The sequence below is a fragment of the Schistocerca gregaria genome, chromosome 1 (genome assembly GCF_023897955.1).
Source record: "Schistocerca gregaria isolate iqSchGreg1 chromosome 1, iqSchGreg1.2, whole genome shotgun sequence".
Lineage (NCBI taxonomy): Eukaryota > Metazoa > Arthropoda > Insecta > Orthoptera > Acrididae > Schistocerca > Schistocerca gregaria.
This window is the reverse complement of record NC_064920.1, coordinates 577,148,939-577,164,988: the sequence shown is the minus strand read 5'-3', so window position 1 is coordinate 577,164,988 and position 16,050 is coordinate 577,148,939. Positions and strand designations below refer to the sequence as shown.

The following is a 16,050-nucleotide window of genomic DNA, read 5'->3' as shown; positions in this document are numbered from 1 at the left end:
GATGCTCAACAACATGGTTATGAGTGCCCTTGCCGATTATAAATGTATGAATTTTGTGAAATGCACAAAGTAACCATTCACAAGTAATCCTACTGTGATAGTGGTGGTGATGAGAGGTTGGCATCGCTCCACAGCATCCCTTTGAATGGTTGGAAGTTAAAATTGAAAAAGCATGTTGTTACGAATGATGGAGAGCAATTACATAGAATACAATACTATGAAAATGGATAGTAAGAAAAATGTGTATCAGAGGGAAAACACAATGAGTCCTCGCCATTACACCTTTGAAAAGGAGCAAGGCAATTAAAAAATAGTTAAAACTGACTGCTCACAAATTACATTAAAAACTTTTTAACATCTTTGTTTTATGTTCGATTGACTACATGTTCATAGTAAAAAAAATCATACCTGAGAAAATACAAGAGGTAAAATCACCCTACAGACTAATTGTGACTGGTTGTTCACTTTATAAAAACATTCCATACGAGCAGGCCCCACAAAAGATAAAATTTTGAAACTTTTACAATAATAGTGTTGTCAGCTAAAACTGATGACAAATCTTTGGAAAATCTAAAGGCCACTCTTTGTTACAAAATAAAACACATTTAGCTAAAAGACCAGGTTATATTGCACACACTGTATACTGGATGATCATTTTGTCTAAAAGGGTAGCTGCAGATTGTGGGAAAAGGTCATTTATCAGTTTGGACATCACCACTTCCATCCATCTCTGTGGCTGGCAGAACAAGTATTGTGGCCAAATGCTGTGATTTATTGATTACAGCTTGTTGATCATTACTAGAAAATGCTTCTTCTTTGCATACTCACATCTTTACTTCTCATTAGTAAGATAAGAGCATGAAGAGGACAGGATGATCTTATTCTGTGCTAGCCCAACATACATCTTTGGCTCCTGCATCCCTATGTCACTGCCCCTGATTCCCATTTCACGAGATCCAACAAGTATACTGCTTTCCCTTGGTTCTGAATGTTTACGACAGTGTCTTGAATGTTATGAATCATTGTCTCCTTTGGGTACATTTCCACTACTGACTAAAGGGCACAGAGGGAGTTTGTAACGTTTTCTCAAAATGAAATACAGTTATCACCTTCACAATTTTATATTGAAATTTAGGAAAAAATTCATCAGTAGAAAATGGCCAAACAGGTATGTAAAGTACTATAAGCATACTACAAAAAATACTAAATATTGGCTTATAGCACATATAAGCAGATATAAATATCTTCATTAATGAAGCATAATGCCATGACATATCACCAAACGTGCACACTGTATGCAATAATTACAACCACAGATTTTTTTTTTTTTTACAGTGAATTAATCACACTTATATAAATGTCCAGTTAATGCACTGAACAAATACTTTTTATGTGCTTTTATATAATTAAGGTATACTAAAATAGTTATGCATGTGATAAAAAGCCTCTGCTGCCATTTTCTAATAAATTATATTTTCCTAAAGTTTTTAGAGTTCCACTCATGACAGATTAATCTGTCACAGTGATGACAATTTCATATTGCAAAAATATATACCACCTTACTGCAAAAATACTGCCTATGAATGAAATAATAACTTTGTGATGTGTTTAATAACTCTGGTAATAAGAGGACAGGCAGAGCATCCTCACAATGAGAAGACTTGCCTTCCCATATTTTACCAAGAGTAAAGCCACTGCCTTTATTCATCAGGCTATCAGTCACTTGTATTTCAACAGCCTCCTTTAGAATACAGACCCACAATGAACATAGTCTATCTTCGCAACTCCATTTGTTCATATTTCATTCAATCCCTTGTAGCAACATAATGTTCCGCAACTACAGATTTTCTCGGTTGCTTGAGATTGGTGTGTCTCCTGTGCTTCCGGCACATTTCTTTGATTGTCTGCACAAGCTGCTCATGTCTGCCCCACCAACTTGGATGGACTACAGTAGAAACCCAGTTTATGAAACCCCATCACTCTACCTAATAGGGCACAAATTTTCAGAGGTGGACGGAAAAGGCATTTCATGTTACACTGAGCCAAGATACTGCGGACGAAGGATGTATTCAAGGAGAATGGGTACAAAGGGAGACATACTACTTTCAGGCAGAAGGTGCAGGCCGAGCAAATAGAACACGACAATATGGTTAAGACAATGGTGTATCCATCATAAGTCGGCAAAGTATCGAACAAAACTGACAATTTTGACTCAACATGACATTAAATGCTTTCTCCGACAACTTCCAAACACACATGCATTATTATGTTTGGTGAAGGATGACTGTGTGTCTATCACATTCCATTCAAATATGATAAGATATAAGTTGGGCAGACTGTGCAGACAGATGACAGGTGCAAGGAGCACGGGAGACATACTGCACTTAAGCAACCAACAAAATCTGTCTATAGCCAGATTCTTAGAGATAGCCGTTTCACTTTCAGTGAAGCACTGAACCCAGTACTCAATCAACTGCAGTCACACTCTTGACTGAGAATGATTTTCAAACCCACTGGGATGACAGAAGCACTAAGGGAGCAGAGTTCACACCCAGCATTCAGTGAGTGCATCCCCTCCACCACACCACCTGACACAATGCTCGGCCCTGCAGTCAGGAAGGGGGTAGGGAGTATTAAGACTATAAAGGATGCACAATGTAGCAAAGCTGCTCATTCTACAGTATCACCTGAAGATGACATAGTACTCTTGTCAAAATAGTGTGTTATGTAAATGTCTGCATTCAGTTGGCAGCCGACAGCAATACGAACATTTCAAAGTTTTTTACTATTGCTTCCAACCATGCATTTTAAGAAACGGTCAAAATAAAAACCAGTGCCAAAGAAACTTTCCTGGCTCCCAGCAAAACCCATATACTTACATTTCCCACAATGGTGAGATCTTGGAGCTTTATAACCATGACACACATTACAGAACTGCAGGTATTCCGAATCGTCTGGATTCTCCTATCCACCATCAAAAGAGAAAAGAACAAAGTCTTCAGTTACTGCTAGGAATGTACAAAACTAATTAACAACACTGATTCTGAATTCTGAAAGAGTTTTAAGTGACACTAGCTCATGACAAAACAAGGTTGACCCGAAACTGATCTTACTAACACTACTTAATCTGATAAAGATTCAATAATTATAATTTGTTCAATACATATACCTGGTTGCATTTAATGATAATTACTGGTTACATTTGGTCATAAACCAGCATAGTGTGTTTCAGTGCATTTCACCATAACAATATGTGAAGATAATTACATTGAAGTCCCAATTAATTTACATCTACAGTAAAGAAACTGTTGAGTAGATTACTCACTGGTTGCCAGTTTGGTGGTAGGTATCCTGGACCATCAAAAATGGCATTTAGGAAATTACATATTGTCAATCCACTAAATAGCATGAAAACTGCCAAGTTAATAAAGCCACTAATGGACTCTGCTGGTGGCCACCACATACTGCAGCAGTGTACCATCATGAAAGTAATGATTTTGACAATTCCTGTTTTAATAAGAAAAGTGAATATATTACATCTGAAGAGTCATATGCCTTAAATAGTCATAGCTCAGCAATTGTAAAGCAATTTCTTAGCACATAGAAGGGTGTATACAGTATCTGGGAACACTTCCAATTATTTATTGCACAGGAACTAAACATTGTACAGATGTAATACATATTGCATTTTGAAGAGTAACTCTGAAAATGTCTGCTTGTGTCTGTGTATGTGCAGATGGATGTGTGTGTTTGCGAGTGTATACCTGTCCTTTTTTCCCCCTAAGGTAAGTCTTTCAGCTCCAGGGATTGGAATGACTCCTTACCCTCTCCCTTAAAACCCACATCCTTAAGTCTTTCCCTCTCCTTCCCTCTTTCCAGATGAAGCAATCGTTGGTTGCGAAAGCTTGAATTTTTTGTGTATGTTTGTGTGTCTATCTACCTGCCAGCGCTTTCGTTTGGTAAGTCACACCATCAATATGCAAACCAGGAATGACCCAGCAGACATTAATACGGTAATCTCGTATGCGCTCCACATTCACTTCACTCACACTGGAACATCTGCTTCTCTTTGCTGGGCACAAGCAACACGTCTTAACGAATTTTTGTGCCAGAGGTAAATGGCCTCCCTTATTAGTGGTTTCTTACCGTACATGGTTCTAAACACACGTTCCACAGCTGTAGCACACTTGTTTTTGTCGAACTCCAACACACAGAATGCTCGCTCCGCACCTGAACTCGCCATGTTTGCAACTAGCGCAGACTATCGGCAAATTACCAAACTACGCTTTGGCAGTATACATTTAAAAAAAATTGCAGGGTTTCTCTTCAAAATGACATATGTGTGATATCTGTACAGTATTTGGTTCTTATGCAATAAATAACTGAAAGTGTTCCCGGACTTTATGTACACCCTTTATTACAGGATTAAACCTACTGTAAAAACATGTCCAGATTTACATTTGACAAGTTTCAATAATTTATTATTTCTTTTCACTACTTGTTACTGACTTCTTATATTCAGACTATCTGCTTCAATTTATCACTTCAAACTTTTTGTCGCGTATCAGAATATTACTCAGACTATCGGAAGAGTTTACTTAGCATCAAGGGACACAGTTGATAATCGGCTTATATCATGTTACAAATTGTTTGTAAAATTACAAGCCAACTCATCAGATCATCAAAAAGTATCCTATTCAAAAAAAATAAGCTCCTCTGGCACCAAATAAGACCTATTTGGAACAGTGTACAAAAATGGGACAGGAAAAATTAGTGAGGAAATGAGGTAAACAATGAAGTGATCAACGATAGTTCCCAAAATTGCAGATACTTTTAATGACTTTTTTTCTGTGTGTAGGAGACAAATTAAGCCTGACAACATACTTTTTAGGTAGCCTACAGTTTCAGCATTCCAAAACAAGTTTGATAAAATTCAACTATTTGCTACATCTCCAAAATAAGTTTTCAACTCTCTTAAAACTAAATGCTTAGCCTAGTGATTACATTGTAATTAGTGGTAAAATAAAATCAGGTCAGCTGAATGCTGTAATGTTTTAATTTACTTAAATAATGAATCTTTTCATAGTAACATCTTCCCAAACACATTTAAATATGCCATTATCCAGCCACTTCACAAAAAAGGTGATAAAACATTGATAAAGGCTTACTGATCCATCTCATGAGAGACAGTATTTGAAAATACAGTGCACAACAGAACTTATAAAACTCCTACTTTAAAAAAATAAAGTAGCATATAATTTGGATTTCAAACATGATTGTCAACTGAATTGGCTGTGTAGATGATATACTAGAATCAATTAACTAAAATTTATAAAGATTGAGAGTATTCGTTTATTTGTGTATTGTTTCGGATCGTGTGAATCATGAGGTCTCATCATAGCCAAGATACAATCATACAGAGTACCTCTGAACATATATGTGATTAGCTCAATGAATATTTGACTGACAGAACTTGGTAAGTTATAGCAGATGGGCACTGTTCTACTGCAGATCGACTTGCACAAAAGATCCACATGGTGAAATGAATTGCAGCTCACTTTAAATGGGAATAAATGTGACGTAATGCCTATAACAAAGGGAAAGAACCAAATAACATCAGACTAAAAGCTTAGTGGAGAACATCTTTGACACAACACACTGTACAAGTATTTAGGAGAAATACTAGGATGTGATATGAAATGGGAGAGTTACAGAAAATCAGTATTCAGTCAGGAAGGCAAATGAAAAACTTCAATTTGTTGGAAAGATTCTGGGAAAATGCAACATGTCTGTAAAACAAATCACCTATAAGATGCTAGTGTGACCAAATCTAGAGTACTGTTGCTGGGTTGAGAGTCCTTTTCAAGTAGGCATGACGATGGGCATCAAACAAATTCCGAGACATTCGGCTAGGATACACCACAGGTTGGCAGAGTCAATATGAAAGTGCAACAGTAATGCTAAGGGAACTTAAATGGAAATCTTTGATGAAAAATTGTGAAGCCGCATTGATTTCGACAATTCATATTGAAAGAAGACTGCACGACTAGTATGCTGACACCACCTTATATCATATGTTGCTGTCATGAGAATAAGAGAGATTTTAGGGCATATACAGAGGCCTATATAGTCACTTTTACCTTGCTCAATATGCAAATGGACAAAACAGAAAATGAAAAATATAATATACCATCCACCATGCAAAAGAAAGTAGCCTGCAGAGTGTACAAGTAGATACAGATGTAATGTTTTAGATATTATGGAATAGTAGGCATATCAGCTTCATTTTGTCTTATATGCATGGAAGAAAAAAAATGCTTCAGTTCCATGTTGTTCATGTTGAAATATATACTCAGAATGTGAACCAATGAGACACAGGTTGGACTGGGTTGAAATGGGGGAGGAGATCAAAAGGCAAGGTTATCAGTCTCATCAGATTAGGGAAGGATGGGGAAGGAATGCAGCCATGCCCTTTCAAAGGAACCATCCTGACACTTGGCTGGAGTGACCTAAATCAGGATGGCCACATGCAGGTTTGAATGTTGTAATCTGGAAAACGAATCAAACACGGCACCGCACAGAGTTATATTTTGGATCCTCTGTTGTTTCTCATACATGTAAAAAATTTCATTTGCATTGTCAGAAGGTGCTTTTGTCATTTTTACAGTTAATACAAGCATAGGAATAAAAACTAGTAGCAGTTTTCTTACTGAAAAGTAGTTAATAAAATATCTGATGAGAATCAGTATACATAATTCAGAGCTTCTTAAACTTCAAGAGGTATAATAATAGTCTACTATTATTGATGAATAATTTGAAGTAGAAAAAGTTACATTATCTGGAAAATCCATATCCTACTATTAATATAATGTCTTAGGTCAGTCACATTTTCAGTACGCATGATTCCTGAGATAGGTGATATAGAACATTTATTGGGGAAGTTGGACTTACGGTGCTTGAGTTTTTAGAATATATTGAAGCATGTCACAAAAATTATACTGGTTGCTTGTTCTAGAATATCTAGCAGAGTCATCTTAATAACAGAATTTTGTACTTTGAAAAATGCTTTAGTACATATACATCTTCAATATACCCTCACTTCTCTTTCCTAACAACAACAACAAAACTCTGTTATATAAGTATGTTACAACGTCACACTAGGATCAAATACAATCTCCCTAAATATATCAATAAAATAATACAGAAAGGACTAATATACAAGGCTATGTAAGAACTCAACAATCTGTCAGAGCAAATTAAATGTCACACTGGCGATATGGTTGTCTGCAACTGAATTTTAAAAAAAAAATGCATTACTACTCTATCTCCACTGAAAAGATGCTTCACAAAAATTCTTAAAACTGTAGTGAAAGAATTTGGATTAATCAGATTTAACAATGGGGTTATTAATCACTCATTTCCTAGTAACACTGTAATAGCTGTATAAGAGATTGCATGTCAATATAAGAATGGCCTGTGAACCACCTCTTCCTGTTTCTCCTAGAACAGGATCTTGTTGAAGAGGGCACGATCTCCCCATGTTGTCAACAAGGAAGGGTCACTGTAAGGGATAAGGAAAAATTACGAGAGACATTACATGTGGTTTTTCTGATTTCTGGAAGAGAAAAGCAATTTATGGCATTAAATGGTGCTCTAGCTATGTAACAAATTATGGTTGTCTTCAACTGGTAAATGGTAAATGAATATAGTAAACAAAGAGCCATGATTTAATAAAAAGTACAGTAAAGAAAAAGATAATGAACATGTGAAATACACTAGGATTGAAAGCCTCCAGGACTAAAGGGTTCTCAAGTTGTATCTATTGATAAATTCAATTTTCCTAACAAGGAAATTAAACTTTGTGATAATAATTGTTTTCTTGTAGTTATTTTAACAGTACTGTAACTACCAATTTTGTGTGTGTGGGCGCCACTTCACAGTTCGTGTGTAAAGTTTGTGCTTGATTTGGTCGCTAGAGGCCATCTGGCCTGCTAATACGACAGCAGTGCATGTGCAGCTTGCCAGCCATGCCCCCTATTGGATCTAATGTCCATCTAGGCCAGAGCGCAAGGCTTCTCTGGCCACTTGTGTATTGATAATTTTATTGTACCTTGTCTTCCATGTGCTTGTACTGTTTAAGCAATAGTTTAGAGGGTTCTTGGGCCAGAACACTTTTTTGGCGATGAGAATGAGATTCAGCTCCACGTTTCACTTCTGTCATTGGTTCTTTGAGTTTAATTCCTGGAGAGGCAGTGCTTAAATCACTTCTTGAGCAACTGCAGGTGCTGACAGTTGCTATTTCCAGTTCAACAACTACACTGGCAAAACCTGCAGCCCCATCAACAACATATCCACTGCTGTTTCCTCCGAACAATGATACACCAGAAGACTGGGATGCTTACAAAAAAAAAACACATGCGGTAACATTTCCAGACATAAACCTGTGCAAGGTCCTTTTTTTGCAGTAAATTTCATCTTGCATTATCAGTTGTTATGTCAGCTCACTCCCTTACAAAAACCTTCAATTCTTTCTTTCAGTAAGCTGTGTGAGCTACTACTTTCCACCTATCACTGTAAACGTACTCTAGTTATTGCTACTCATATGGAGTTTTACCTCTCCCAAAAACAGCCAAAACAGTCATACAGGCCATGGGCAGCAGAACTACATGGTCTTAGACATCGTCATAACTTTGTGACGAACACAGATCACAGGTTTTGCTCCTGATAGGGAAGTTCGAGAGAAAGCTCTACAGTGTGAAAATTCTACACTTGCAGGTGAATTGAACATAGATCAGTCATTTGAAGTTTCACAGGCTGAAAGTAGTCAGACAGAAGTCTGGTCCGAAGTTTCACAAATCAGTTCCTCTCACCCCCTCCCAGACTTCATTCAGTTTGAAATGGAACAGACGCTATTGCAGAAGTCCAGCAGACATCTCAGCATCTCAGTGTCACCCTAACCGCCGTCTGCTTCACGTCTGCTGTGCAGCGAGCTACCTTAATTTAAGTATTATCTGTATTTTTCTTACTTGTCACTTCTTCTTCTGCGTGTTTTTGCTTTTAGGAAGCTTTAATAGTAGAGTGCTATTAAGTGTTCCATAGATCTCGTGTGTGTTTCGAATACAGTCAGAGAGTCCCTTTAGTCAGCCATAGTGCTCGTAGTGCTAGTGTTTGTTTTCAATACCGTCCAGAGACAGGTAGTGCTATTTTCCTTGTTTCTACAAGAAGTGGTTAGCAATCACAGTTTAGTCAATAATCAACCGCCTTTAGTGAATTAGCAGTCTAGTTAAAAGCTGATTAACACTCTATAGTAAATTGATTTCTTAGGATGGCTAGGATGTGTGGCTGCTGTGTACGGACGCAGGAGGAGCTGGCCACTCTTCGCGAACAGCTGAGCGTGTTGATGGCCGCGGTCAGCCGTCTTCAGGCTGCTGCCTCGGAGTGTAGCGGCAGTGGGGAGTCTGGTGCGTCGCATGGTGCACCCCAGGTGTTAGATGCTTCACCCACTGTCCCTGCTGTCGAGACATCTTCGCGGGTACCGGGCGCGGTTGGGCCACCCTCTCCCCAAGGGGAGTGGCGGGTTCAGCGGCGTTCGTGGCGCACGAGGCGGAGGGTCAATGTGGAGGCTGGCCGTGTGGCATCGCCCGCTCTGCCTGTGAGTGGACATGTGGCTGCTCCTTCAGCAAGGTCCGAGCAGGCACACGGGGGGAGGGGTTTATTAGTTATTGGGAGCTCCAACGTTAGGCGGGTGATAGAGCCCCTTAGGGAAATAGCGGAAAGGTCGGGGAAGAAGGCCAGTGTTCACTCTGTCTGCTTGCCGGGGGGTCTCATCCGAGATGTGGAGGAGGCCCTACCGGCGGCGATAGAGAGCACTGGGTGCACCCGACTGCAAATTGTTGCTCATGTCGGCACCAATGACTCTTGCCGTCTGGGTTCAGAGGTCATCCTCAGTTCGTACAGGCGGTTGGCGGAGTTGGTGAAGGTGGAAAGCCTCGCTCGCGGGGTGGAATCAGAGCTAACTATTTGTAGTATCGTTCCGAGAACCGATCGCGGTCCTCTGGTTTGGAGCCGAGTGGAAGGCTTAAACCAGAGGCTCAGATGATTCTGCGGAGAGCTGGGGTGCAAATTTCTCGACCTCCACTATTGGGTGGAGAAATGTAGGGTCCCCCTGAATAGGTCAGGCGTGCACTACACGCCGGAAGCGGCTACGAGGGTAGCGGAGTACGTGTGGAGTGCACATGGGGTTTTTTTAGGTTAGAGAATTCCCTCCCTAGGCCCGACAAGACGCCTCCTGAGACGCGGCAAGGCAGGAGTAGGCAAAATGCAACAAGGAATAACAATATTAATGTGCTAATAGTAAACTGCAGAAGCGTCTATAGAAAGGTCCCAGAACTGCTCTCATTAATAAACGGTCACAACGCCCATATAGTACTAGGAACAGAAAGTTGGCTGAAACCAGACGTAAACAGTAATGAAATCCTAAACTCTGATTGGAATGTATACCGCAGAGATAGGCTGGACAGTGAAGGGGGAGGCGTGTTTATAGCGATAAGAAGTGCAATAGTATCGAAGGAAATTGACGGAGATTCGAATTGTGAAATGATTTGGGTGAAGGTCACGGTTAAAGCAGGCTCAGACATGGTAATTGGATGTCTCTATAGGCCCCCGGGCTCAGCAGCTGTTGTGGCTCAGCACCTGAAGAATAATTTGGAAAATATTTCGAGTAGATTTCCCCACCATGTTATAGTTCTGGGTGGAGATTTTAATTTGCCGGATATAGACTGGGAGACTCAAACGTTCATATCAGGTGGCAGGGACAAAGAATCCAGTGAAATATTTTTAAGTGCTTTATCTGAAAACTACCTTGAGCAGTTAAACAGAAAACCGACTCGTGGCGATAATATATTAGACCTTCTGGTGACAAACAGACCCGAACTATTTGAATCAGTTAATGCAGAACAGGGAATCAGCGATCATAAAGCAGTTACTGCGTCGATGATTTCAGCCGTAAATAGAAATATTAAAAAAGGTAGGAAGATTTTTCTGTTTAGCAAAAGTGACAAAAAGCAGATTTCAGAGTACCTGACGGCTCAACACAAAAGTTTTGTCTCAAGTGCAGATAGTGTTGAGGATCAGTGGACAAAGTTCAAAACCATGGTACAATATGCGTTAGATGAGTATGTGCCAAGCAAGATCGTAAGAGATGGAAAAGAGCCACCGTGGTACAACAACCGAGTTAGAAAACTGCTGCGGAAGCAAAGGGAACTTCACAGCAAACATAAACATAGCCAAAGCCTTGCAGACAAACAAAAATTACGCGAAGCGAAATGTAGTGTGAGGAGGGCTATGCGAGAGGCTTTCAATGAATTCGAAAGTAACGTTCTATGTACTGACTTGGCAGAAAATCCTAAGAAATTTTGGTCCTATGTCAAAGCGGTAGGTGGATCAAAACAAAATGTCCAGACACTCTGTGACCAAAATGGTACTGAAACAGAGGATGACAGACTAAAAGCCGAATTACTAAATGTCTTCTTCCAAAGCTGTTTCACAGAGGAAGACTGCACTGTGCTTCCTTCTCTAGATTGTCGCACAGTTGACAAAATGGTAGATATCGAAGTAGACGACAGAGGGATAGAGAAACAATTAAAATCGCTCAAAAGAGGAAAGGCTGCTGGTCCTGATGGGATACCAGTTCGATTTTACACAGAGTACGCGAAGGAACTTGCCCCCCTTCTTGCAGCGGTGTACCGTAGGTCTCTAGAAGAGCGAAGCGTTCCAAAGGATTGGAAAAGGGCACAGGTCATCCCCGTTCTCAAGAAGGGACGTCGAACAGATGTGCAGAACTATAGACCTATATCTCTAACGTCGATCAGTTGCAGAATTTTGGAACACGTATTATGTTCGAGTATGTCTTTTCTGGAGACTAGAAATCTACTCTGTAGGAATCAGCATGGGTTTCGAAAAAGATGATCGTGTGAAACCCAGCTTGCGCTATTCGTCCACGAGACTCAGAGGGCCTTGGACACGGGTTCACAGGTAGATGCCGTGTTTCTTGACTTCCGCAAGGCGTTTGACACAGTTCCCCATAGTCGTTTAATGAACAAAGTAAGAGCATACGGACTATCAGATCAATTGTGTGATTGGATTGAGGAGTTCCTAGATAACAGAACGCAGCACGTCATTCTCAATGGAGAGAAGTCTTCCGAAGTAAGAGTGATTTCAGGTGTGCCGCAGGGGAGTGTCATAGGACCGTTGCTATTCACAATATACATAAATGACCTGGTGGATGACATCGGAAGTTCACTGAGGCTTTTTGCAGATGATGCTGTGGTGTATCGAGAGGTTGCAACAATGGAAAATTGTACTGAAATGCTGGAGGATCTGCAGCGAATTGACGCATGGTGCACGGAATGGCAATTGAATCTCAATGTAGCGAAGTGTAATGTGATGCGAATACATAGAAAGATAGGTCCCTTATCATTTAGCTACAAAATAGCAGGTCAGCAACTGGAAGCAGTTAATTCCATAAATTATCTGGGAGTACGCATTAGGAGTGATTTAAAATGGAATGATCATATAAAGTTGATCGTCGGTAAAGCAGATGCCAGACTGAGATTCATTGGAAGAATCCTAAGGAAATGCAATCCGACAACAAAGGAAGTAGGTTACAGTACGCTTGTTCGCCCAATGCTTGAATACTGCTCAGCAGTGTGGGATCCGCACCAGGTAGGGTTGATAGAAGAGATAGAGAAGATCCAACGGAGAGCAGCGCGCTTCATTACAGGATCATTTAGTAATTGCGAAAGCGTTACGGAGATGATAGATAAACTCCAGTGGAAGACTCTGCAGGAGAGACGCTCAGTAGCTCGGTACGGGCTTTTGTTGAAGTTTCGAGAACATACCTTCACCGAAGAGTCAAGCAGTATATTGCTCCCTCCTACGTATATCTCGCGAAGAGACCATGAGGATAAAATCAGAGAGATTAGAGCCCACACAGAAGCATACCGACAATCCTTCTTTCCACGTACAATACGAGACTGGAATAGAAGGGAGAACCGATAGAGGTACTCAGGGTACCCTCCGCCACACACCGTCAGGTGGCTTGCGGAGTACGGATGTAAATGTAGATGTAGATGTACACGTAATCATCGTCTACAATAATAACAGTCCACATTACAACAGCAACAGCCACGTGCTCTGCTGGTCTCATGCCTGCACTGCTTCATTTAACATGAATAGACTACATGTCTCAAGCACTGGGGAATGTGTACTAGGTACCATAAGAAAGGTCACTTTGCTTCTGTATGTAACTCCTTTCCAAACCTGAGTGAGGATGAAATGAACATGGGTGTGCTCGGTGAGTCAGCAGTGACAGTGCCATAACACAAGATATACACTGAAATGCACGTGTTTAACAAACCGTTTAAATGCAGGAGGACACGAGTGGTACAGAAATGAAACCTCAGACTTACGTGGATTTAGGTTCTGTCCCTCTGACTCCAGTGTCACACAAGCTGGTGAGTTATAACAAGCAACAGATTCCCATTCTTGGACAGTTTTCTGAACTTGTGACTTACAAGGCTGTGGTTCATTCATTAACATTCCTAGTTGCTGACAATGCTTACACTGAAAATCTGTTTGGTTTGGATGCTTTTAAGCTGTTTGGATTCTCCGTCAATGATGAAATGCATATGGTTTTTGATAAAGTTCCATATCAACAGTAAGGTGCTCTCTGTGCCAAATTTGCCTCTCTCTTTTCTCTGGGACTGGGTTGTGCAACAGAATTTCCAACCTGTATTACTATGAAACAGTTTGTCTGCCCCTGTTTTTCCTGGGCCCATGTGGTGCCAGTAACTTTACAGGATCAACCACATGCAGAATTAGATCAATCTTCAATCCCTTGATGCTATTCAACCTATTTCCTCCAGTGAATGGCCAACACCAAAGGTGACAGTAAAAACCTACCAGTAAATTATGCCTCTGAGGTGGTTTTTAAAATCTATTAATGTTCAGTCAATGATTGATACAAGTCCTTTGTATTGCCCTGATGAGCTGTTAGCAAAATTATTCGGATGGGGTAGGAGGGGAGGAAGGGGGGGGGGGGGGGGGTGGCGGCATTATTGTTCAAAGACTGACTTGGCAGATGCATATCTGTGGCTGCTGGTAGATGAGAAATCTAAATGCTTTCTAGTTATCAATGCCCCATTTAGGTTTTATCCATGCCAGCATTTGTCTTTTGGTGAGGCATGAGCACCAGCAGTTTTTTACTTCTTCTTCTTCTTCTCCTCCTTCTCTCTCTCTCTCTCTCTCTCTCTCTCTCTCTCTCTCACACACACACACACACACACACACACACACAAACACACACACACACACACACACAAACACACACACACACACACAAACACACACACACACACACACACACACACACACACACACACACACACACACACACAACTTATTGCATCAATTCTGAGCTGCATCAACTATTAAGATGACACGGTATTGTCTGGTGACTTTATAGAGGATCATCTGCAAAACCTTTGTGCTCTATTTTCTGTTTTACAGTGGGCGGAGTTATGGAACGATTTTAACAAGAGAGTTTACTCAATCATCAATTATTTATTTGGGTTTTGAAGTGTCGCATACTGTCATTAAACCACTGTGCCACCATACTGAATCTATTGCTGCGTTGCCACACGCCATGTTCACTATGAAATTACAGACAAAATGGATGCCGGTAGTAATCTAGATTACGCATGGCCAATGCCTTTGCGACATCCACATGGCTGCGGGGAGGGTGTCACGATGCATCAACCAGATACGACCTCATGTGGGTGGCTGCACACTGCGTGCACCTCCACAGCCTGGTGCCTCCATCGGCCTAACTATCTCGTACATCATGGCTAGCGCCCTCGCCTTCACTGCCACTGCCGATATTTTCAAAACTGTCTCTTCTGCTGTGGGTGCCTTCTTCAGCTGTCAGGGGCCATGTTGGGAACCCGGCTACAGTGTTGCAGCCAATGCTTCCATCTCTACCACCTCCAGCACAGTTGGTGCCACCTGTTCTGCTGCCATCTCCTTCCCTGGGTCTGGACTCTGATGTGGATATGGAAGCTGCACCAGCATTGCCTGTCCTCCTATATGGCCTCTCACAGGTAGGTATGCACTGCACACCAGTCCGCACTTGTGCCACTTATGACCCTATGCACCGGTGGTATCTAATCACGTGACTCAACAACCTACGTCGACCGCAGAAGGATGGATGTGAGCACAGTGCTCACTTCTTCGTAAAGGAAGAAGAGTGCTGTAACTATCAGTTTTGTGTGTGCACCGCTTCATACTTCAGGCATGAAGTTTGTGCTCAATTCATCTGCCAGAGGACACCCGGCTTGCTAACACAACAGCAGTTGCGTGAGCAGCCTGTTGGCTGCAACACCTATTGGAACTAATGTCAATATATGCTGGAACACAAGGTCCCACCGGCCAATTGGGTATCGCTAATTGTGTTGGACCTTGTCTTCCATGTGCGGGTACCATTCAACCATTAAATCATAGTGTTCTTGGGTTAGAATAAACACTGTTTGCAATAGTCATCCATCAGAATCTGTGGTAAGGATTGTGTTAACTGTGTGCCACAGCTTTCATACATCTAGGCATTCAACAATATTTGAATTGTTGAAATTTTTATGCAGCGACAGCTGATCCGGTCTCTAGTAGGAAGATATATCCACATGCGAGCGTAATGTGTACAGTGTGAATATGATACAGGAAAATCAACTTTCCTTGGGAAGTGCTACAGAATAAATTCTTTTATTTAGTGTTACCTTATCATCCTGAGTATGTTAAGATGGGTGCTTGTTTGCCACGCCTCTCCAGATTTAGGCAGAAGCTGGCAACATAGGTACTACATCCTTACACCAGCTTCAGGGGATCGAAGCATCAACAGTTTCATCTGACAACTGCCTCAGTTACCTCATCAATGTAATCATTTCTTAGGATGCCAATGTGGCTCAATTCCAAATGTGTTCCCTATTCTGGAAAGGTTAT

At 41.0% G+C, this 16,050-nt stretch overlaps 1 protein-coding gene across 1 annotated transcript in view; it reads right to left on the bottom strand.

The window, feature by feature from the left end:
- LOC126356711 (palmitoyltransferase ZDHHC6) overlaps positions 1–16,050 on the bottom strand; it is a 111,579-nt gene that overhangs the window by 58,980 nt on the left and 36,549 nt on the right. The window contains exons 2-3 of the mRNA XM_050007392.1: positions 3,326–3,507; positions 2,880–2,964 (exon numbers count right to left, since the gene is read on the bottom strand). Of these exons, the coding sequence (XP_049863349.1) occupies positions 2,880–2,964; positions 3,326–3,507 (267 nt within the window). The remainder of the gene's footprint in view (positions 1–2,879; positions 2,965–3,325; positions 3,508–16,050) is intronic.